Genomic DNA, 24,801 nt, shown 5'->3' with positions numbered 1-24,801 from the left:
CACGCACAGTTTGGGCAGCGGAGGGAGAAGCATCACCACTGGAAACTGGCTGCTTTTCTTTCTCGTTTATTTTTGTTCTTTTTGTCCACCAGGCAGAAAAAAACAACAACAACCCTCAACTCTTCTAATTTCTTTTTGCGCAGCTTTTCCCTCCTCGCGTGCTTCGTGCGCGTAAAATGCGCATCTGGGTGGACTCGGCGCGTGCAGGTCCCGCGTCGCGTGCGTGGGAAACTTGGCGGCATGCGGCGCGTTGACGGCTGCGCGGACGCGCGGAAAACACGTTGAAGCAGATGGACGCGGGCTCGGCCAGCCGGGTGAGTCTTTGCATGCGTTTGCTGTCGTTTTTTGTTGTTGTTGTTTTTTTACGCGTGAAGCGGTGAAGAAAAAAGCGCGGTCACGTGACGACGGACGTGTCATACATGCAGGCAAGCACGCGTGCACGTTGAATGCTACTTTTTGTTTTTATGGCTCTTAAGGGGAGACTTGGATGCGCGCAATTAATGAACCCCGCGATGCTTCATCATGACACCTTTCTTGGTGACATCATCACATCACTTGATAACTTCATTGAAGACAAATGGACACTTTTAGGAAGGCAGACATGACGACATTGTGTGGAGGTGCGGAGGATGCACCAGGAGGTAAAAGATGAAATCACAAGCTGTCTTAAGTCAACTTGAGATGTGTTATTAAGATATGATTCAAATCCATCTGATTTATTAAAGTATTGTCTGTTAGTAATGCCATGGAAAAAATGTTATCATTTAGCATATTATATATAATAGTATATATATTTTTTTGTAAAAATACAATAAAAATAATACATGTATTATCATTGTTGCCAAGAATAATAATTGAAAGTAAAATGTATTAATATGAAAATAAATGTTTATGTACCTTCTAATTTACTAAATTATTTTTACCCATACAAACTAATTAAAAGCACTAAAATTATGATTATTGAATCATGACTTCGATCCCTGACTTACTAAATTACTATTTTTATTGTATTTACTATTTTTTTTATTTAATTCCATTTTATTTCGTCTTTTCTCACTAAAATTATTAAAATATAATTTTTTTTAAATATAAAAAAAAAACTACAAATATTAAAAAACATTTTTTTGTAAATAATGGTCCTACATTTATTCTCATTCACGTATGTCTTCATATAACAATTATTTTTAAAATAAAGATTTTTTTTTATCATTTTAATGAAGAATCTGTCATCCTTCTGACTTTTAAAATTATGATAAATACAAATTATTATTGTCACTATTATGTACATATCCTTGAAAGGTCCCCTTTTAAAATCCTATGTCCCTCTCAACAACCCATTTTGGGTAGCACTTTATAATAACTACCCGTTATAACTAGTTAATAGACCATTAGTAAACTGTTAATTAATGAGTTATTAATGACTTATTAAATGTTTGTTAACTGTTTGTTAAGGTTTTAAAATGATGTCTAGAAATAGTAAAAATGTCATTATTAAACTGTTAGTTATTGAGCTCTAAATGACTTGTTAACTGTATATTAATTATTCATAACTATATTTTATAAATTAGTAATACATCGTTAACAAGCTATTAGCAAATTACTTACTAATGACTTGTTAAGTATTACTTCATAGTTTGTACAGGTTATTGGGACGTTATTATAAAGTTGCCACTATTCCTCATTTATTACGTGTTAGTAAATGTGGAGTAGTTGCAACTTTAGAATAACGTCCCAATAACATAAATAGAGTAATAACTAATATTGAAGTAGTAAATTAACTCACTTCTTTACAGCAGTTGTTAATAGTTTGTTAACCATCTACTAATACTATACCAGTGAAACTTTGTAGAAGAGCAAATGAGTGGAAAAAGTTCAATGGGACGGAAAATTGATATTTCGGCATAGTCATTTGATATTTTCAATTTCACCTTCAAATTCTGTACTTTCAACTTGTTCCACCTGTTTGTTGTTTGACAAAGTTTCATAGCTATTAGTAGATGGTTAACATCTACTATGTAAAGAATGAGCTAATATACAAGTTAAGTATTAGTAAGTAGCTCATTTATACTATTGGGATGTTATTGTAAAGTTGCAACTGTTCCTCATTTACTAACAGTTAATAAATGAGGAATAGCTACCACTTTAGAATAACGTCCTAATAACAGATATAAACTATTAACTGATACTTAACAAGTCATTAGTAAGTCATTTACTAATAGTTTGTTAACTTAGTCTTACTCATTTATAATATATAGTTACAAATGATTAATATACAGTTAACAAGTCATTTATAACTCAATAACTAACATTTAATAATGACATATTAACTGTTTATAGTCATAAGTAAAAATCCTTAACAAACAGTTAAACATTTAATAAGTCATTAACAACTCATTAATTAACAATCAACTAATGATCTATGAACTACTTATAACGGATAGTTATTATAAAGTGTTTTGAACTTTATGTGGTTCTAAAATAACAATATGTTTCGTATTATGGTTGTTGGAGTGGCAAATATTCGGAATGATGATGATGATGTACTACAAGCGAAATCATTTGCGTGGTCATGTCACTGACGTTATTGAAGCCTCCGAGTGGGTCCAAAACGGTAAAACGCTTCCCTTATGACAAGTCCCCTCTCTGCCGATTGCTGCAGCTCTTGACGGCCATTTTGCATCAATCACAATTGCTCTCGGCTCATTTGCCTGCCACCGTTCGTCTGTCGCTCTGAGCTTGAGGGGACCCTGTTGAGCGATGGAGACCAATCAGGCTGCTTTGGAAGCTTGTCAGGGGGAGGTGGACTGGAGAGGGGCAACACGGTCCGGACCTCCGCCTGCTGAACATGCTTGTAAATATTTGATTATAGCTTGACAAAGTGTACAGCTTGTATAACGGTGTAAGTTGACTGCTCCCTCAAAAATAACTCAATAATTGAAGTGAAAATGTCTAAACTAGGCCGACTTAGCCAGTTTTCCTAAACCAGTATCATGTGACTAGTTAGTGTTAAATTTAGTGTTATCACTCACACTCTTTAACGGGTTACTGCAAGTTCACTATTGTCATGCAAGCTGCACACTTTGTAGCAAAGTGTCAATTCTTCACTGCCCTGTGAAGGAACGATACATTATTTACACAAATGTCACTTTTGCGATATACTGTACTTTCATGCAGTCTAGCGAGTCCCATTTGCATGCATAACTGGGTTTTTGTTTGGTTTTGAAGAGTTTCCTTTGAGGAAGAGAAGTGGAGGAAGGTGACTTACATATGATGATTTATGCAAGTCCACCTGGGAAGTAGTCAAGTTTAAAATATGGATGCGGTAAAATATGAATGCAGCGAGGCTAGATTTTGAAATGCAGACTCGCCAGCCACAACATTAGGTACACCTGCACAATCTAATGGCAACTAATCAAGAGTTGTGTAAAAAAAAATAAAAAATAAAAAGGTCTCTACATACACACTAAAAAAATTGTTGCTGGGTCAAAAACAAACCAATTTTGTAAGCCAAATTTGGTGAAATAGCTAACCCAGTATTGGGGGACCGAGCCATTGGTGGGTTGTTTATATACCCAGTGCATTGGGTTGAGGTTTGGACCCAATCTTCAACCCAATATTCTGCGTCAAAGTAATTAACCCAACCTTTGCTAGAAGTAATCTAATGCAATCTAATGTAATCTAATGTAATCTAATCTAATCAAAATGTACAGACACAGAGCGAGTGGGTTAGAAAAACAATCCACTCTCTTAAAACTGATAGTCAAAAATATCTTCTTTTTTTTTTTTTCTTTACAAAACAACCCACAAAAATGGTTGGGTCAAACTGACCCAAGTTAGCTGATCAGTCCAATTTTTGACCAAGATTGGGTTAGTTCTGCATCCGAACCAACTTTCTGGTTTGTTTTTGTACAAAGCAACCCATTTTTTGGGGGGGGGGTACATAGCCCACAAACAAATTGGGTTGAGGAGTGAGTCAAATCCTCAACCCAATGTGCCGGGTATAAATAAGCCAGCATTGTCTCAGTCAGTACCTTTTCTATTCGGTTAGTTTTAAATGAATAGTGTAGATGATAATGTTCTGTTTAGGTAAAATGTATGACTCCAACAATTCGGTTATTGTGGCCTCACTGTTCTGGGGTTTGTGTTTGAATCCGTTGAAGTGTGAATACTTGTTTGTCTATATGTGTGCCCTGTGATTGGCTGGCAATGAGGACAAACCCTGTATAAAATGAACACACGGATGGCAAACAACCCAAAAAGACTGTGTTGTTGTATAACAAATGTGCTGTTTTACTCTACAAATACTTCATTATGAGCTATTCAAACCCGTTACAGAAATAACAGCGTTAATAATTAATACATGCATTTTGTGACTTAGCTATGTAAGCTTTGACAAAGCATTTTGGGATTGTTTACTAGCTTCAATTTACTATGCAAATGATCTGCAGTGAGTGATGTGTTTTGCACTTTGTCGGGGCACATAGCTGTATATCAGGTACGGCGTGGAGGGGGGGTCCACTTATGGTGTTGAAGTGTTATTTTTATACAAATGTTTAAAGCAATTATGACTTTACTACCTTTTGTGCAGGTTAGCGGCAGTGTTCCAACACACCTTTGAATTCTGGTTACGTCACCACCATGGAAACAGAAGTCTAGCATAAACCGAGGACTCCGAGGACCGTGCCCTGCTGGGAATAGAAATAAATCCATCAGTACTGTAAATACTACTTGAAATCAGAGAGCATGACTATAGGAATGAAAAGTGCATTAAAATGGCCCATTATGACCAACAAGCAAACGCATGCTAATATTGCTGACACCTCACCGCTATTTCTAGAAACAAGTTGCTTAAATAGTCCGAGATGGACTCAAATACTTCCCCAGTTATTGTGGAAATGCCAAGCATTTACACTGTTCAAAATTCAACTAGTTTCATAAAAATTGGCGCCTCCCGGGGTATATATCGTCTGATTCCACATTACTTACAGTATTTGCACAAGTTAACATTCAATATTAACTTTTCCCCATTCATTTTCAATGGGACAGTCATTGAACTTTTTTAAGTATCACTTTCCACGCCCACTTCCATACATTTAACTTATCGTTACCAGGTGTCTTACACTGCTTGGTGACACAGTTGGTAAAGTGCATTGTCCAGTAACCAGGAGGTGATAATTTCACAATTTATCTCTCAATTTACTTCATAAGCATTCAAATCTTAGCATTCAGCTTTCAGCATTCCCACGCAATTTCGAGAAATTGCACTTAGTCTAGACTAAATACTCTTAAATCCACTGAAACACTAAAAGTTATCTAAATACATCTATTCACATTCTTATTGAAAGTTGCCTGAATTTGCTTAATTTGAATGCAATAAAATACTGTATTTATGTAATGATTCAAAATATATTACATGTAAAAAAAAATCAAAATTGTACCAGAGCAAATGTTTGAAAACAATTCTAAATGATTCATTGCAAATACATTGCACTTATACGTTATTTACAACATGAACCGTATGCAAGATTGAATCCGGCGATTTCTAGAGGGAGTCCCCGGACCACACTTGTGAGAATCATTGCTATAAACAACGGAAACTCGGAGTGTTTTGACAATTTTCTATCAGCAGGATGGTCGCTCCAGATGCTCGCTTTAAATAAAAGACGACGTGTCTCAGCTTGTTAACGCAAGCTCATAGTTGTGCGTGCGCAATCCTTGTGGAGCTGGAGATAAGTTGGAAAACAAAAACGACTTTCTAACATGATGAAAAGAACATGACGGTTGCGTCCTTATGCCTTCCTTGCATTCAAACAGTGTCATGTCTGGGGTCACGCCAGGGTTAGGTTTGAGTTCATGACCGTGAGGTCAAGTGTCTGTTATGTACTGATGTAACAAGTGTCGGTTTTGAACTGATGTAACTGGCATCTAGTTTCAACGGGTTTTAGGCTATGTGATGTTATGTGATGTCAGGAATCTTTAATCCCTTTACCTGGTCAACAGCCAATCAGCTAATTCCATGTCAGTCCTGTTACCCACATGTCTTGCCACAACCAATCAGATCGATTCCTTGTCTATATAAGCCTCCTGAGTAGTGTGTGTCTTTGTCGGATTATTACTTGTTACCACTGTCCCTCTGTGCAACTCGTCAACTAGTCAAGTTTGTTCCATGCTTCTCGATGTGAATAAACAGTTACAATCTTATTTGTGTCTGCACTTTGGGATCTAATCCCCAGCACATGACAAACAGAAATCATTCTCTTCTTTCCATTAGTTGGACACTTTGGTATGTGGTTAGGAGACGTGCGCACCCACCGCTGCGTGCCACACAACAGTACACTAATACAGCATAATGTAAGCTCTCTGTAGGTCTTGCAATGTAGTGCGTTAGAGCACAATGCGCTCTGAGAGGAGCGTAACATGGATAATGCATGTTTCCTTTACGGGTTCAATGGATTTTCTTGCTTTTTATTTTTGTTGAGTGTGCAGGAAGCACTTTGCAGAAATATATTCTACTTTCTTTGTTTACCTTACAGAAACATGAACATATAATTAGTTTTTCTTTGTTCGGTAGCAGCGCTATGAAATATACGGCCAGAAGCAGTCTGTCATACGGGTAAAGCACACATTCACTACTATTTTTCAATTACAAGTACCTGTTGTTGCTGTTTTTGTCAACTGAAAGGCATACTGACAACCACTTGAATGACATTCTGAAATGTTTTCAAATTTAGGGAGTAAAGTTAAAAAAAGTAAAAGTGGAGATATGTATTAAAAGTACTTTGGTACTTCCGACCCCTGGTACCATGACATCAGTGACTTTCAGTCAGACACGTTGTGGGATTCTCTTGTTTTTATATTAGTGCTGTACCTATTGGATATTTTTAGAATTGATTAATCTATCGATTATTCAATCGACTAATCTGATTGATTTGAATTTTGCATTAATGATTGGTGGTTATTTTGTACTTTGTATTTGTATAGTGATTAAAAAGGGGGATTGATGTACTATGTTATCGGTCCGGTCACTTTTTTCCAAAGTAAAAACAGGTATAATGTAATTGTCTTATTTTGATTAAGCACAGAAGATAATCAATCTTTCATGTAAGACTACAGAAATCGGTGAACAATTACTGTTGATATGCTGAAATCAGAGGATTTGGACAATTTTCAATTAAAAGAATGTCTCCAAATGATTACTTGAAATAGTTGTTGATTAATTTGACAATCGATTCATCTTGAGAGCTCTGCTTTATACTCACCCAGAATTCCAGTTTCTTGACTTTAGACGTGCAACTGATGTTCCGTTTGTGTTTGCGCGACAGAGCGGCGGCGTGTTGCTGAATGGCTGACGATCCGCATCCCTCCTGACCCTCCATCGTGAAGCAACGCCAAGGTCGCCATGTACCAGGAGGTGGCTTTCCTGGCCGGCAGCACCGAGCGCCAGTTCACCACTTTCCATTTCAAGCGCGTGGAGAACCCGCAGGAGGTCTCCTCCAAGAAGGGCGTCTTCTACAAGCGAGCCCAGCGCCTGGTCAAGCCCCAGGCCCCCGACGACGGGGCCGCCATCATCAACGTGGGCGGCATCAAGTACCGCATCCCCTGGTCCACTTTAGACGAGTTCCCCATGACCAGGCTGGGGAAGCTGCGGGGCTGCAGCAACGAGGCCGAGATCATGGACGTGTGCGACGACTACGACGGCAGCCGCAACGAGTTCTTCTTCGACCGCAGCCCGTCGGCCTTCCGCACCATCGTCACCTTCCTGGCGGCGGGCAAGCTGAGGCTGCTCAGGGAGATGTGCGCCCTGTCCTTCCAGGAGGAGCTGCTCTACTGGGGCGTGGAGGAGAACAAGCTGGACTGGTGCTGCCTGAGGAAGCTGCGCCTCCGCCAGGAGGAGTACAAGGAGATGCGGAGGCTGGAGGAAGAGGAGGCCGAGCCGGCCGTGTCGCCGTCCTGCGAGGAGAGCCGGCAGCCGGCGCCCGGTCCGGACGAGGTGCAGGAGGGCGGCTGCATGCGGAGGCTGAGGGACATGGTGGAGAACCCGCACTCCGGAATCCCCGGCAAGATCTTCGCCTGCCTCTCCGTCTTGTTTGTGGCCATCACCGCCGTGACGCTTTGTGTCAGCACCATGCCGGACCTCAGGGAGGAGGAGGAGCGGGTGAGTCTGCTCGCTTCAGCCGGGAGGGAGATTTCACCTTAGAACATGAACCATGGCTTGAAACGCTAACTTCAAACCAGAACCCCTACTTTGAAACTCACAAACTGGCTTGAACCTCAACTTTACCCCTGGCTTGGGACCCAAATTTGAAATCCGAATGCGACTTAAAATCTTTATTTGAAAGCCTAAACCAGGCTTGAAAGCCAAGCCCTTGTTGAAACCCTAAAGCTGTCTTGAAACATTATTTTCAAAGTATACACTTTAATCCAACTGTGGATTAAAACCCCAATTTGAAATCCTAAACCTGACTTGAAATCACAATTTGCAACACAACCTGGTTTGAAACCCAAACCCATTTTGAAATCCATGTCTTTAAACCTGACTTTTTTTTTTAAACCCTACACCCGTCTTGAAGCATTTTTTGAAACCCAAAAGCCGGCTTCAAACGCTAATTTGAAACCATAATCCTGACTTCAAAAGGACTAAACCTGGCTTGAAAAATTGGTTTGAAACACTAAAATTGTCTCAAACCCGTATACCTGTGTTGAATCACTAGCGTAATTTCAAACCCATACCTTTGTTGGAAACCTTCATGTCTAGAAACCCAAAATTCAAACCCTGAACCCGACTTAAAGCCCCCAATTTGAAAACACAATCCTGACTTTAAACACACTTCAAAACCTGGTTTGAAACTCTAATTTCAAGTCGTACAACTGTCTTGAAACCCTCATTTGAAAACTTAAAGTTGACTTAGAGCCATACTCCTAGTACATTTGATGAACACAATAATTTTGCTGAGAGAAAAAATTGCAAACAAAGACCTTCCCTTTCTGATGCAGATGATGCTTAACATAGCGCCAACTAGTGCCGAGGATGATTTACTCAATGTCAAATTTTCTTTTTTTTTGTTGTTACCTGAACTCACCTTAACTTTTTTTTTTTTTTTTTTTACGCCAGAGCATACAGAAGCCTTTGATGCAGCCTCTCAACTTGGACAAAACGGTTGCAGAAATGGTAGTTATTACACAAACGGCCAGTAGGTGGCAGCAGAACAAAAGAGATCAACCAGGGCCATGTTGAAAAAAGCTCAATTACTCACAATTCTAAATAGATTTGTGAAAATTGATGAAACTTAGCTATATTCTAATGCTAATTGCTGCAAAACGGAAGCAGATAGAAATATACTTTTTTTTCTTGATGAAAGAAGAGACTTTAATCTTTCTTTTGATAGGGTCCATGTTTTTATAGCAATAGAACACAATATTCTGTGGGCCTTGCAAAATCAGTCCAAATACAGTAAAACAGCCGGGAGCGAACGGGATTGCGAAATGTGAAAATGGCGGCGAGCGAATGAGTTAAGTATTGGTGGCAGGTATCAACAGCCTCCATGAGTACCCAATATCTTAAAATAAGGCTGGTATCAGCCAGATAATGATACCTGGTATAGATGACACTTGCCCCTCCCTAGTTTTATGAACCTAAGATGTAGTTTTAGTTTTTATTTTGTTTCAGTAAAGAAAATGTTTTTTCAATTCTAGTTGGAGTTATTTTGTTTGTTTTTGTTAACTATAATAACTTTGGTTTGAATAAGCAAACTAGCCACATACTTGATTCATGAGCTTTGGGGTAAGAAACCAAGAGAATACATAAACTGTGTGTCTTTGCATGTGATTCTGTATTTGAACATGAGAGGAACAATTGAGATCTGTCTTTCAGCAGGACAGCCTTAGGGATGCATGCCACTCCCGTACAATTGAGATTATGTTGATGCGGCGGCCCACGTGCAGCTTGAAGTGTAAATCATCTTGACAGAGACACAAGCTCAGGGACGCGCGGCGGCGGCACCTTATGATCGCCGCCTTATTGTGTCGGCTGCCTTCGCCTGTCACCGGCGCGTCGAGGTCCCGCGCCAGAGGAGCGAACGCCGCACAAAGATGGGATAACGACCAAGCAGGTCACGGGAAAATGCGCTTCCTCCGTTTGAGATTTTCTCGCCTTTGCTTTCAAATATATATTTTTTTAATATTGTTATATAACATGATGCTTATGCAAACTCTGTGAAACCCTAATCCATACACATAAAGCTTATATACCAAAACCTTATCCAAACAATTGTGAAAGCTGTCGAGTTTCTTTTTTTTTTTAATCTGTTTTTATGTGGAAAAAAATTTACTGATAATACGCTGCTCCCCCGCATAACCGGTACTTGTGGTTCATTTGCTGATTTTTTTCTGGGGTGGGTGAGACCTATCATATGAGATTTGTTATCACGTTGAGTCAAACTATGTTAAAGTGAGTTGAGGGGCTTCATTTAGACACAAGTAGCGCTTTGTCGCAACGTGTGACATCTTTGTGCCAGGGAACTATGTTGACATGAGTTGAGGAGCTTTCTTTTGACAAGAGTAGTGCTTTGCCACCATCTTGTGTCATCTTTATGCCAGGGAACTACATTGACATGAGTTGAGGAACTTCAATTAGACAATGGTAGTTTTTTGCCGCCATAATCTGACATCTATAAGCCTGCGTCTCACCCAAAGTCTGCTTCCAGCTAACTCACTTAAGGCAGTAGCATCAAAACATGAGTTATTACATTTAAAATTTGTTTAATAATAATAATAATAATAATAATAATTCATTTAATATTATTTGATCATTTGGTTTACTTAATTTTTTGTTTTATTATTTTACTTTTTTTTTTTTTTCCACGTTCTTCCTGTCCATTAATCTTCTTACATTGAAAAATGAAATGCAGTTTAGCCCCCGATGCAGGTGGGCTGTAACAGCAATATATAGATCATAAATTATTGCATCCATAGATTGTTCCAGATTGAAATTAAAAACAACATTTTTGCTTCGGACACAATTCCTTTTCCACTTTGTTGCCATGACAGTCCACTTGCATTGGGGCCAAAGCGGCACCATTGCCAAACCTTGTCACATGGTAACGACTCCACAAAAATTAGTTGGGTAAATTTTGCATAACTCTGCTAAAAAACAAAACAAAACAAAACAAAACCTAACAGTGGCAATCCAATTTATGTCTCATATTTTTGTCGAAATTCATTAACTGCAACTTCAAACGTTGCCAATTTCCTCTAACCATAGCAGTATTAACAGCGCTCCAACTTAGTACTGTACACAACTCTTAACATTGACCCAATATCAGAATAAATGAAAAATTAGACCTATAAGTGACCACAAACCCGCATTTTACCTCACAAGTTAACCCGAGTGGTAATTGATGCCCGAACATCGCACGTAATTTCGACCCAAACAAGCTCCTGTTCCCCCCCTTTGAGACCCAACTTCATTTCACTAATTCCCCCTCGTGAATAATGCAGAAGCCGAGCGTGATTAAAGAACCAGCCGCCGGTTGATCAACTGAGGGTGAAGCACTTTCTCCTTAAGAGGAAGAAAAAATGAAGCAAATCCTTTATCGGTCTTGTGTCTTTTGACATGCACGTTCATCTTTAAAACTGCTCAGAGGGTTTGATGTGTGAGATGGACAAGAAGCTGCCTAAAGAGCAGAAGTTCAAGAGTATTTACGGCTGAAGTGTTAAAAACACACCAATTTTGAATTTGCTACTTTCAAGAAGCGTTTCCCAAGAAGGGAAGCGGGAAATGCTAACAAGGCCGCTGTTGTCTGACACCTCAACAATAACCTGTGATCACGCTTTTATTTTTACTTTGCATTTCCTTTACTTGCATTCAATTATGCGCAGTAGCTGCACATGGACAACTGCGACAACTGCTATGAACCTCAACAAACACGCACAGGATCACGTAGAGGTGTCAGTCAACACTTTAGCACCTTGTTTGGATGCGTGATACATTATGAATACAACACATTCCCGGAATATTGTCTTCTTATGTGGAAAGAACAGCAAAACACAAGCACACACTTAAGGAATGTCTACATATCTAGCTAGATAGCTATCCATGGCTAGATATGTAGATAGCCAGCTAGCTAGCCTAAAGTCGATGTCTGTCTGTCTCTCTCTACGAGCATCTGTCTATCGATCTATGATTATCTATCTACGAGTATCCATCCATCCATCCATCCACAAGTATCTATCTATCTATCTATCTATCTTCATAGCTAGCTAGCTAGCCTAAGATTCATGTCTCGACACCGGATGTAGGGCTGCATGATATTGGAAAATCATATGTGATATAGTTGCTGAATATAGCGATAGATATTATTGCGATATTTAATGTGTATCTAAAGAAATGACAATTTTATTGTCTATTATTGTCTTATTGTTTTTATTTCATGCAGCAAAATAAGTAAACCCAATATATTCTTAGTTAATTGTAATTACTTCTCGATAATCAACTATTAGACGGCAGTGCACATTTTAGTTAGTGGCTGACTGGTCAAATTCAGATGAAAGAATACAATTATATATGGAACTTACTGCATGTCTTTGCGATAATGCATATTGCATGGGCCAATATTGTGATATTGATATCTTTTCGATATATTGTGCAGCCCTATCTGGATGCATGGATTTATTGAGACAGTCAAAGATAGATACAAACAGATTAATAGAAAGCATGACTGAGCTTCCTCCTGATCGAAAGTTGATAGATATTGATTTCCTAAACGTGTGCACTTTTGTTTTGTTCTTTCGAGTGAAGCTGACTGAGACTGAGAACGTGTTTGTCTTCGTGCTAGCACGAATACAAACAAGGTGTTCAAGAGGCGACATGTACTGTAAACTGGCCCTTTAAGTGATCGAGAGCATGTTTATTGCAGTCCCTACAATTGTCACAGTAGTTTAAGAGCAGCCGCTGCACATAAATGAATTCAAGTCTGTGGTGTCAGACAAGCTTTGTTAGCACAGTTGGTGAGAACGCATGGCATACTGTTACGTGTGTTTACAGCCAAGCACTTCTCTTTGCAATAGGACTCCGCATGGTGAAGTGATTGAGCTAATTATGGCGGCTCCTTCCATGGAGGGGCGGGCACTCTCACCCCCACAAGTGCCATCATTACAGAGCATCCATTAGGCGTGATAGGCAGCCTTTACATTAGCGCTGATCTTCTCCACGCTAATGAAAGCATCACATGGAAAACATGTTTTGTGCTTGTGAGGGGTTGTTGTCAGCGATGTTTGAGTTATGATAATGAATGGAAAGTCAGGTCAGGGAACATTATATATATATATATATATATATATATATATATATATATATATATATATATATATATATATATATATATATATATATATATATATATATATATATATATATATAAATGTAGCAAACTCTATTATATGAATATATGTGGATTGTTGAATGAAGTTGCAGTGCAGGTTGGTCAGACTGGTAATGCAACAACACAGGAAGTGGTGGTGGTTCATGCGCTATGGTCACATGACCTGTCCTGATGGTCACAATGTGGAGCCAAGGACAAAGCACAGCACTTAGCCCGTCTGACTCCTCTAATGGCCAGTCCATTTTGCAAAAACAATTTCTCCTCTTATTTTGAAAATGTAATATTTTATAGTTCGCTGTCAACTGTGTGCGGATGAATGTGGGATTAAGCATGTCAATTTGTTTCACCGGAATGTTCCATGCAATGTTCATTTTCATCTCGTCTGTGCCTCCATCCTTTTTATGTAAATCCCCGCTTGGATGGTAAATGTCAGGATTTTGCAGTCTCATCCGTCACTTCCGCTGACTGAGAGGTAGATTTATCCTCAAAAAGAAAAGTGCTATCGATCATGGGCAGATGTGATTTGTGCTTCTTCTCTCTCACTTATTGTGAGCTGACAAAAACATTTGTCTTGTTCTATGTGTATGTTTAAAAAAAAAAAAAAAAAAATGGAATTTAGACTTTTCTTGCACTAACATGGCAATACAAAAAAATAGCAATTTTTTCCCTAAAGAATTTACTTTTTTTGTCTTTTCAAACTACAAGTGCATTAGAACGTTATTCTGATGAATTTATAAATTTTCAAAAGTACGTAAAAGAGTGAGATTGAAAGTGTTGATTAAAACTCATTCACTGCCAGTCATTATAGAAAATTTTTACATTTCCAATACTCACGTGATATTACATTCAATAATTATATATAAACCGAATCTACCAAATAACAGAATAGACTCCCTACTTTTTGTCCCGTCCCGTTCTTTTATAATTGACAGCAGAAAAATGTAGGTTTGCCAAAATACAGCCATTTCTCCCATGGACTCTGAAACTGTGTTTATTTCCTATAAAATGGGGCAATGATGTCATCTACCGGTGGTTGGGCATCAGTAAAGTTGTTTCCAAGTTTGATATTTACAGTGGAGCATGCTCAGATTCGCCCCCATTTAGCACCGCTCTAAAAAATACAATTGACAAGTATACTTGTCAAAGGCAGTGAATGAGTTAAAGATGACATGCCGTATTCCTGTAAAAAAATGGAAATATATATATATATATATATATATAAAAAAGTCAAACAGTACTCAAGTACTCAAGCTAGCACTGCTATTTAGCTAAAATGTTAGCATACACTTTTCTCCACCACGCTTTTTGTTTTTTAAGTTTAGCATTTTTGGTTGTCTTTTGGTAACATTTTTACTGACATTTTCCTTCATGTTTCAATACATTTACATGAATCTTTATGCAAAAAATGCAGGTATTAATATATCATATGACACAGGTAGCTAAGTACTGGTATACTAGTTTGAATGACAATTACTTTAAGTGCAATAACATATGCGGGATTAAGGTTTTCATCATCATCTACATTTTTTTTTTTTAACATTGGAACATTGCCCACTTAATATTTTGTCAAAAATAGCATAAAAAGATGGCTGGCAAGTATCAGGATAATGCCTGACAAGTCCAGCTAGATGAGCTGTTGTGTTCAGGGACATCCTGTTAAATGAGGATCGTGAGGCTTGCAGACTTGCAGTTGCTTTGATTCCATTAGTGCCACTCATGCCGTCAAATCTTAATCCCATTTGGACTAAACAGCACCTGGGGCCTCGTTTAAACTAATTGACATCTGGCAAGACCACCGACTTGTTTTTATTTATTTATTTTCGGAAAAACTATACACCGCCCCTCCACCCCACCGATCAAGGGACAGGGGACATCTTCCAAACGCTTCTCCGTAAATCCAAAGCTAACAAATGTGATCTTTCTTTTCAAACAAAGGAAGGAAGCACTAAAAGATATTGAGTGGGAATTCTCGCGGGGATGTGAGGATCCAGTTGTGTCAACAGCTAATCAAATATGGAGCTCCCCCCCGAAGACACCCTCACAGTACGCCTCTTTTGCCACACTCCAATCAGTCAAAATGTGCTTTTAAGTCTGGGAAGAGCACCACATGGACTCAAATCAATTGCTACTACAACTACTGCAGACCTTCACGAAAGTTAAAATAGATTTGTTTCCTTTATTAGTAAGCAAAATGAGAAATTCCTTAAACAAAAGTGAAAGTAGCGCACCTTGTTTGTTGGTCTGTTAGTTAGTGTGTATTCCACTTTGTGGTTTACTGGTAATGATGTATGATTAATCAGGACAAGAGGAATAGGAATTAACGTACTGTGAAAAAGTGGGGTCAAAGAAATGATAATAGCTGTAATTCTGTTGCTTTGTTTAGTTGTTGTTCGGAAGCATGCTACTTCCTGACTCATGGAGAGTTACGTAAGATAACAGGATTGGCCCATTTTTACTTACAGGGAGGGGAAACTAGTTTCACCGTGACTCAAAATAGCAAAAAACAACAACAAAAAAAACAAAAAAATAGGCTAGTTCCGGGTTCATGGAAAATGATGTTATATAATAGCATTGTTCATTTTGATTTCTGGGGTGGAGGAAATGGCACCGTTGTCACAAAATAAACAAATAAAGTGCTTAAGACTAAATGGAACTGGAATGTAAATAGGTTTTCAAAGATACCACGCAGATGTTAGGAAGGTGTGATGAATCTCCAAAACACACACACAGCTTCATTTTGGAGCCCGCTGATGCAAAGCAAACAGGGCCAGTAAATAAACAGAATAAATTGGAGGGAAAAAGTGGAGGTGAGGAGTCAACAATTTCCACGCTTGTCTTGAGCTGTGATGATCAACTCCTGACAGGAAGTTGAAAGCACGATTGTTCGGCCGTGCCATGTTGACAGTGTCAAGTTTGTTTGTTTGGACGTGATTTAAAAAAAAAACAAAAAAACAAAACAAAACAAACGCTTGTAGTGATCACTTACATCAATATTAGCATATTTCATAGCTAGATAGAAATATCTTCTGAATATATGCATTCATAAAACGTCCATAATTTGCTTGACTCTTTATATTGCCAAATGCGTTTGGCACACTAAAGTCATTGAATATGAACAAACATTATTATTTTGTTTCCCGCATGGATGGAATGCCTCCAGACTGAGTTATCTTTATTTTGCATTTCAACATAAGAGCCTGCAGCCAAATTCTCAGGCGGAGCGCCTGGGGGACTGCGCTGATTGTTGTTTATTTCACGCTCTCGGAGGACTTCAGTCACTCATGCAAAGAGAGTGGAATTAAATACCGGTAATAATAATAATGATAATAGTTGGTGACTTTAAAGTGAGCGCTCGCTACGTGCGTGTCTTGGTTGTCAAAATGGATACGCGTCAAGTGACATTTTCATCAAAATAACCCCCCAGGTGTCAATAAAAAGGTAAGTTCATGTTGCGCAGGGCTGGGTATCAATTCAGAAGGGCCCAATTAAATTCATTGTTTGAAGGGAAAACACTCCCGAAGTCGATGCTAACTTCCCGTTAGCATTTGCTAACTTCCTGTTAGCGCTAGGCTAGCGATGTCTTAAAATCAAAGCCTGTTTTGTATTTAAATATACAGTAGATGTAATTATTAATGTTGTGTATTTAGTTTTACAGTTAACCTCAACTGCGGTGACATTAAACAGCTTAAAGGACACTTCGGGAAAACAGAATAGCATACGCTACACATTTGCTAGTTGCTAATGCTACACAAGAAAAATGGTGCATTCAGGGTACTTTCACAGCGTCGGAAACTTATGCTTTCTTTGATAACGTTTTAAGGGGGAAATAATCGGCCATTTAGCTCAATTGGCCGATTGTTTTGGCTGATGTTTGAAGGCCAATAATTGGCTGATTATAATCGGCGGCCGATTAATCAGCCGGGCACTATTTGGCACATTAATTTACGGGGGGGAAAAACTGTCTTAAAAGTATCGATTCTTGTTTTTATAAATCGAAACTGGGCTATGAAAAGGAATATCGATTCGATATATCGATTTTTAGACCCAGCCCCAATGTTGAGTAGCTAATGTTATAAAAGTCAATGTTGACTGTGCAAATGTTACAGCAAATTCTTGCAGGAGAATCATTATACAACTACTGTTGTCCACAGCTTCCTATTTCTCATAGCCAACAAAGTGAATGCTTAATGAGACTTAAAGGTAAATGTGTAAAGATGAAAAGCAAGGCAGTTCTCATTTGCGCTGTGCTTCAGGGCCGACTGACTTAATAGCCAAACAATGTCTTGAAATTATATGCTGAAATATTCATAAGCACGGACGACGATGAGAGATTAGTTCAGAGTTGTTTTTTTTAAGCACACCTTTGATGGTGTGTGTCAGTGAATTTTGGTTTGTTTTCACATTTAATGAATGTTTGTCACCTTCTTTGTTCATTAGGAACGAGGCAAGGCTATCAAAGCGCTTTGACTTCACGACAGCTTGTCACTTTAGAATCATTCTTCAAGACAATTACAGGTGTATTTAAAACAAGCATATAACTATGCCTGATATATGTCTGTTAGCTTAAATGCTAACACACAATGCAGTAGACAGGCTAACAAAATAGCATCTGTGTTGCAGTATTATAACGCTTCGAGCAATGGCTATTTGAACACAAATCATCATTGACAGTCAATACAACAACACTCACAGGCATATATTCTTTATCCTCTGCAAAAAAAAAGTATTTACTGCAGCTTATTGGACACTAATTATGCTGTTTTTTTGTACATCAGAACATATGAATTCTATACAAGAAGGCGGACAAACTTTAATTCTTCAAATTCTAGTTACGTTATTACTATTATGTTGTTTAATATTGAGCCCATCAATTTAATTGGCGATTTATACGTTCTTATTAAAAACCAAAACTGTATTTTTTGTTTTATTGCTTGCTTGAATAGATGAAAGAAATGTCCATTTAATTTCAATGAGGAAAGTTGAAAGTGAAAATGATTAAAATTAAGTAATAATCAAAAATTAGGTGTTATTACAGTTTGAACATTCACATTGCAAAAACATTTTGTGGAAAAAGTACAGACTTAACTTAAAATGTATTGCATATAAGCATTTATTAAAAATTATACCTACATGACTGGCTGAAAAAAAATTTAAATGCAGATTTATTCTGAAAAGTAGGAATGGGCGAGTACCAATACCAGGTATCGGTATCAGACAGACACTTTCATGGTATCGGTGCTTGTGCTCTTGTTGCTGTTTTACGATCAGAAACTAGAAATTAAAATAACAGAAAAAAAAATTCTAAAATTATCTGCCATTGTTTTTGTTGTTTGAGCAAATTTGATTTATCCAAAGTACTAGGAGTACCATATCAGTAACTACTAAAATCAGTATCGTTATTTAAAAAATAAAAAATAAAAGTGCTATCGAAAATCCCCTTGAAAAGTTAAATATAACTGAACTTTACTCCGGTAGTCATTTGTCCACATACCTCTTGGGAGTCGTAGATGTCGCTCACCTTCATGTCATTGTGGGTTCGCCCTGCAGGGGGAGTGCTCCCAGAGATGCTTCAACATCTTCGTGCTGGAGACGGTGTGCGTGGCGTGGTTCTCCCTGGAGTTCGTGCTGCGCTTCATCCAGACGCAGAGCAAGTGCATGTTCCTGCGCACGCCGCTCAACGTCATCGACGTGGTGGCGCTCCTGCCCTACTACATCACCCTCATCGTCGACTCGCTGTCGGTGGGCGGCAAGCCGGCGGGCTCCGGGAACAACTACCTGGAGAAGGTGGGCCTCGTCCTGCGCGTCCTGCGGGCCCTGCGGATCTTCTACGTCATGAGGCTGGCTCGCCATTCGCTGGGCCTGCAGACGCTGGGTCTGACGGTGAAGAGGTGCACGCGCGAGTTCGGCCTGCTGCTGCTCTTCCTGTGCGTGGCCATGGCGCTCTTCTCCCCGCTGGTCTTCCTGGCCGAGAGCGAGTTCGGCGCCAAGCAGGAGTTCACCAGCATCCCCGGCAGCTACTGGTGGGCCGTCATCTCCATGACCACGGTGGGCTACGGCGACATGGTGCCCAGGAGCATCCCCGGCCAGGTGGTGGCGCTCAGCAGCATCCTGAGCGGCATCCTGCTCATGGCCTTCCCCGTCACGTCCATCTTTCACACCTTCTCCAGGTCCTACGTGGAACTGAAGGAGGAGCAGAACCGAGCGCTGAGGCAGAAGCCCGACTCGCAGGATAGCACCAAGTCGCAGAATAGCGAAGACTCGCAGGAGACGGACAGCTACCAGGCTGCCACTGAGGCCGCCATCTCGGCTGTGCAGAGAAGGAAATCCATGGCTCTGCACAGAGGGCAGATTCAGACTTAAAGGGTCCTTTCCAGGGAAAAGTCTGGAAGACCTGAATCTGGTCTTCAAGAATTTGAAACTTGAATTGGAATGAACCTTTCTTTGGACTTCGGAATTGTGGCTGATAAATTAAAAAAACATCCATGAGTCAAGTACTGTTACAGCAGATTCAAAAAGATAAACTACCATGAAGACATTTCATCGGTACACACAGACGACAATCCGGACTAAATTGGGCATTTTGTCTTTTTTACCGATTTATGATAACGTCAGCAAAGATCCTATTAAAAAAATTCTCAAACTTTTTTTTATACTACCACTCTAGAAAAATACTTAGCTCTCCGAGTATTACCACGTCCAACATTTATCGTAGCAAAGCCCGTATCCCACTGAAGGATGAACATTTGTAACTCGTGAATGTTGATTTCACGTTGGGGTTCGTTCAAGGTTGCAGTATTTCCTCAACATTCCCAAAACATTCTTAAAGGTTCCATAAATACCTTATTGCCTTAATAATAAAGACCACTAAGACTGTTTAGAGAACCATTAAGACTGTTAGAGAACACTTAGGAAATTCTGCAACCTTGAACAAACCCTAAAGTGAAAGCATTTTGTTCCAAACAGTTTGAGACTATAAAGAGTGTGTCTGTTAAGTGTCTTTGCAATATTTTGGAACACTTAAGGAAGGCTGCCGAAAAAGCTACGTGCGTGCACCATCGCAAGCCTGCATCGCTCAGTGAGATACGGGCTTAAGAGTCATAATTTCTCCCTGATTTGCTCAAAAACAAAAAAACAAATCTGGTCAACGATTGTTATGTTCAGTGTTAGCTGAACAGCATAATTTTTGATTGAAAATTAAGCAACAAAATTCAATATAAAGATGAGTCCAGTTGCCTCAACATAGAAAATAAAAGTTTTTAGTGAGCGCATTGGTACAGCATTTATTTATTTATTAAACATATTGTGAAAGTAAGTTAAAAATGTCAATTGTGCTTTTAGTCTAAAAGTTTTAAACCTGGTCAATATTGACAACGGCAAATCCCTAACCTAATACGGAACAAATGACCAAATAAGCTAACAGTTAGCCTCGTGTCCTCTTTTACTTCCTCTTTGTATTTTCCGGACCTCTGGATATCTTGTGGTACAATGCTGCCTCTCATGGTCAGTCTTGGTACTACAACAGAAACCTGGTCATGGGGAGGAAATTCGTGATTGGCAGTGGAAGGTTTTGCTGTGACTGTGAGAGCAGTAACCACAAAGACCATACCATCTTCATGGTCATGCGTTTTGCCTCACAAAAAAAAAAAAAACAAACAAAAAAAATCAGAATTTGTAAGCTGCTTAAAAGTCACATGTGACTATTGAGCCGTCGTCCTAATACTAAATACGTCACACATGAAGCATAATGATTGAGGGAGAGTAGTGTTTATAGGAATTATTGATGTGCTGTTTTAGTCCCATTTATCATCTCATTCAATATGCAGATGTGTGCCGGGCTAATTATAAGCTACAATGAAGCAAAATAAATAAATAAATAAATAAAAGACCCGACAGTCTGTCGGTAAATGAGATTGACGAGGAAACCACAAAAGGATTGATGCCAAAAGCAAGGGGAAGAAGAGTTGGTAACACTTTATAATAACTACCCGTTATAACTAGTTAATAGACCATTAGTAAACTGTTAATGAGTTATTAATGACTTATTAAATGTTTGTTAACTGTTTGTTAAGGTTTTAAAATGATGTCTATAAATAGCAAAAATGTCATTATTAAACTGTTAGTTATTGAGCTCTAAATGACTTGTTAACTGTATATTAATTATTCATAACTATGTTTTATAAATTAGTAATACATCGTTAACAAGCTATTAGCAAAGTACTTACTAATGACTTGTTAAGTATTACTTCATAGTTTGTATAGGTTATTGGGACGTTATTATAAAGTTGCCACTATTCCTCATTTATTACGTGTTAGTAAATGTGGAGTAGTTGCAACTTTAGAATAACGTCCCAATAACATAAATAGAGTAATAACTAATATTGAAGTAGTAGATTAACTCACTTCTTTACAGCAGTTGTTAATAGTTTGTTAACCATCTACTAATACTATACCAGTGAAACTTTGTAGAAGAGCAAATGAGTGGAAAAAGTTCAATGGGACGGAAAATTTATATTTCGGCATAGTCATTTGATATTTTAAATTTCACCTTCAAATTCTGTACTTTCAACTTGTTCCACCTGTTTGTTGTTTGACAAAGTTTCATAGCTATTAGTAGATGGTTAACATCTACTATGTAAAGAATGAGCTAATATACAAGTTAAGTATTAGTAAGTAGCTAATTTATACTATTGGGATGTTATTGTAAAGTTGCAACTGTTCCTCATTTACTAACAGTTAATAAATGAGGAATAGCTACCACTTTAGAATAACGTCCTAATAACAGATATAAACTATTAACTGATACTTAACAAGTCATTAGTAAGTCATTTACTAATAGTTTGTTAACTTAGTCTTACTCATTTATAATATATAGTTACAAATGATTAATATACAGTTAACAAGTCATTTATAACTCAATAACTAACAGTTTAATAATGACATATTAACTGTTTATAGTCATAAGTATAAATCCTTAAACATTTAATAAGTCATTAACAACTCATTAACAATCAACTAATGATCTATGAACTACTTATAACGGATAGTTATTATAAAGTGTTCAATGCATTCAGGCAATGTACTATTTATTTATTTATTTTTTAATAAGATTTAATAAGGTCCAAGAAAGTGGGATCTGCTAACAATTAGCTTCAGTAAATACCAGTTTTTTAGGTTGATGATTTCGATCTTCAAATCATCACTCTTGTTCAAAATGGAACATCAAGAGCGTGATAAAATGGAAAGAGTACGCATTAAATCACTTCTTGATGCTGGATGCTCTCCACTGCAAATACTTTCTCACAAATCTCTAATACATGTACTAAGCACTGTATATTTTCATGGAGCAAGTTTTGGGCCGTGTTACCAAGCATTCAAGTGACGAAACAGTATGTTATGAAATATTTCAGGGATTTCAAGAATGAATGTTGAGTTTGGATTTTGTGGTTGATTTTTGGGAACATTTAATTCTTTCGTCGATGTTGTGCGTTATCAGTCGCTGACAACCCTTTAGTCATATTTAGAGCTTTGCTGGAGTGCAAAGGGCAACACAAAAAGTACAAAAGCCTTTTGATACATTCCCCCCTCGGGCAGCAGAAACGAAACAGCTGACACGCTTTCAGGCTTTGAAATAATGGATTTCCTCAAACGACGAGCGCGTGCGGTTGGTGACTTTGTGTCACTGGAGTGCCTTGTCAGGAGAAAACGACAGCGTTGAACTGTGAAAGTGTTATTGGAATGAAGCTGTGCTTTCGTTTAAAATCACACACGGGCATGTTTAAAAAATGGAACACATCGCATGCAACTAATGCACACAAACACTTTTAATAGACTTTTTTTTTTAAATGGACGGATGGAATGAAACAACCTGGAATGTAATTTTTGTTTTGTTTTGAAAGAGCCGCCCTTGAAAAAAACGATCTTAATAAATTCCTGAGCAGGAAATCGGTTAACAATTCATTACACAAAGGACGCACTGAGTTGCAAGAGTGCGTGTTGTGCCTGTACTTTGCCTGTGCTTAGAACATCCTAAATTGTTTGCTCCTGTGTTTCGTTTCCCCCACCACGTTTGCTGTTAATAATAAATGGACTGTTTCCACGAGCGATGTTGGCTCAATGCGCCGCAACTTTGATAAACAGTGACAGCGCCTCCTGTGAGGTGAAGGTTTCTCAGGCTGCAGAACAGACACACAGAATAAATTCGCCTCATGGACACGCTCCTCACACCGGTGCCCTTCAACAAACATACCGGCAGCCACACACAGCCATAAACATGAGAAAGTAGTCTCAAAGATAGATAAAACAGCAGGTAAAGGAAACAGAGAGTGTTGCATTTTTCAAATTGTAATTATATCATAACTACAGATCATGTCATCTGAGATGCCAAAAAAAAAAATTGTCATATTTTATTGGATGGATGTTTAGCATGGATTACACAATTTCAAAATGTATATTAGTTTCATTTGAAAAAACAAAACAGGTCTCATCAGACCGCATTCACTTTCTTTTCCCATTGTTTCATAATTCAACCTTATTGCATCTTAACAAATCGAGGTTCCCCAGCAGCCCCATTGGCCTAAAGCGTCTGCATACTTGCGACATAGCTGAAAGTGACTGGAGTGGACTATTATTAAAAAATAAATAAATAGTCTGCAAGTTAAGTCAGTTTCAACCGCGTCGCTCAACTTCTTAACTCAAGAAAAGATTTCTGCTCCCTACTTTTACCACCACTTTTAAGGTTGGTCCAGCACTCAAGAATAACATATTTTATTTTTTTTTGTGTTTTTTTTTTTTTTTTTTTTTTTTTTTTAAGATCCCTGTCCAAATCCAAATTTTAATATTTCTCATAAATTTGTATAGAGGACAGAACTAGTGATGAGTTTTACCCTTAAGAAACAAAAACATTTTTTTTCAACACCATTTTGAGAAAATGCATTCAACAACAATTCAATAATGGTCCATGAAACCTGTATACATTAAGGACGCCATGTGTTTTGGCATTGCCTTCTTGGAATATTCCAATCCCACCAGGGCATTATTGTGGATCAACACACAGTGGACATATAAAGTCTACACAACCCTGTTAAGACCACCATGATAAATCATTTCAAACATTTTCCACCAGTGTGCCCTATTCCCTACAAAGCATGAGTGACTTTTTTGTAATCTTTTCTTTTTAAAATAAACAGTTGCGATAATACAGTTTTCATGTCCGTTCTATTGCAAAAACTACCAGAAGCCTGCAGACAAAATGAAGGTTGAACTTGGCATTTCCAAGCAAATTTTCATCAATTATGATAGGCATGCAAAAAAAAAAAAAAAAATGCTTTTGAGTAATTTTCTGCATTTAAGTGATCCTTACAAACCGGGGCATAGCAGCGTATAATTCTCCTAATAAGACACTTTCTGCGATTGTATTATGTGT

At 38.3% G+C, this 24,801-nt stretch overlaps 1 protein-coding gene across 2 annotated transcripts; it reads left to right on the top strand.

Annotated features, from left to right (window-relative positions):
- The first annotated feature begins 1 nt into the window (after window position 1).
- Window positions 2-23,478, top strand: kcng2 (potassium voltage-gated channel, subfamily G, member 2). 2 transcript variants are annotated; one of them, XM_077507231.1, is made up of 3 exons: window positions 2-314; window positions 7,323-8,155; window positions 18,927-23,478. In XM_077507231.1, exons 2-3 carry the CDS (start codon window positions 7,400-7,402, stop codon window positions 19,737-19,739), a joined length of 1,569 nt encoding a protein of 522 aa, XP_077363357.1. In that variant the 5' UTR covers window positions 2-314; window positions 7,323-7,399; the 3' UTR covers window positions 19,740-23,478. The 2 variants fall into 2 exon arrangements, with proteins under 2 accessions (XP_077363357.1, XP_077363358.1); XM_077507232.1 differs by lacking the exon at window positions 2-314 and having other exon boundaries at window positions 7,115-8,155.
- The last annotated feature ends 1,323 nt before the right edge of the window (window positions 23,479-24,801 follow it).

This window comes from Festucalex cinctus, chromosome 19 (genome assembly GCF_051991245.1).
Source record: "Festucalex cinctus isolate MCC-2025b chromosome 19, RoL_Fcin_1.0, whole genome shotgun sequence".
NCBI lineage: Eukaryota > Metazoa > Chordata > Actinopteri > Syngnathiformes > Syngnathidae > Festucalex > Festucalex cinctus.
Note: the sequence above shows the minus strand (reverse complement) of the source record. Positions and strands in the feature narration are given on the sequence as shown.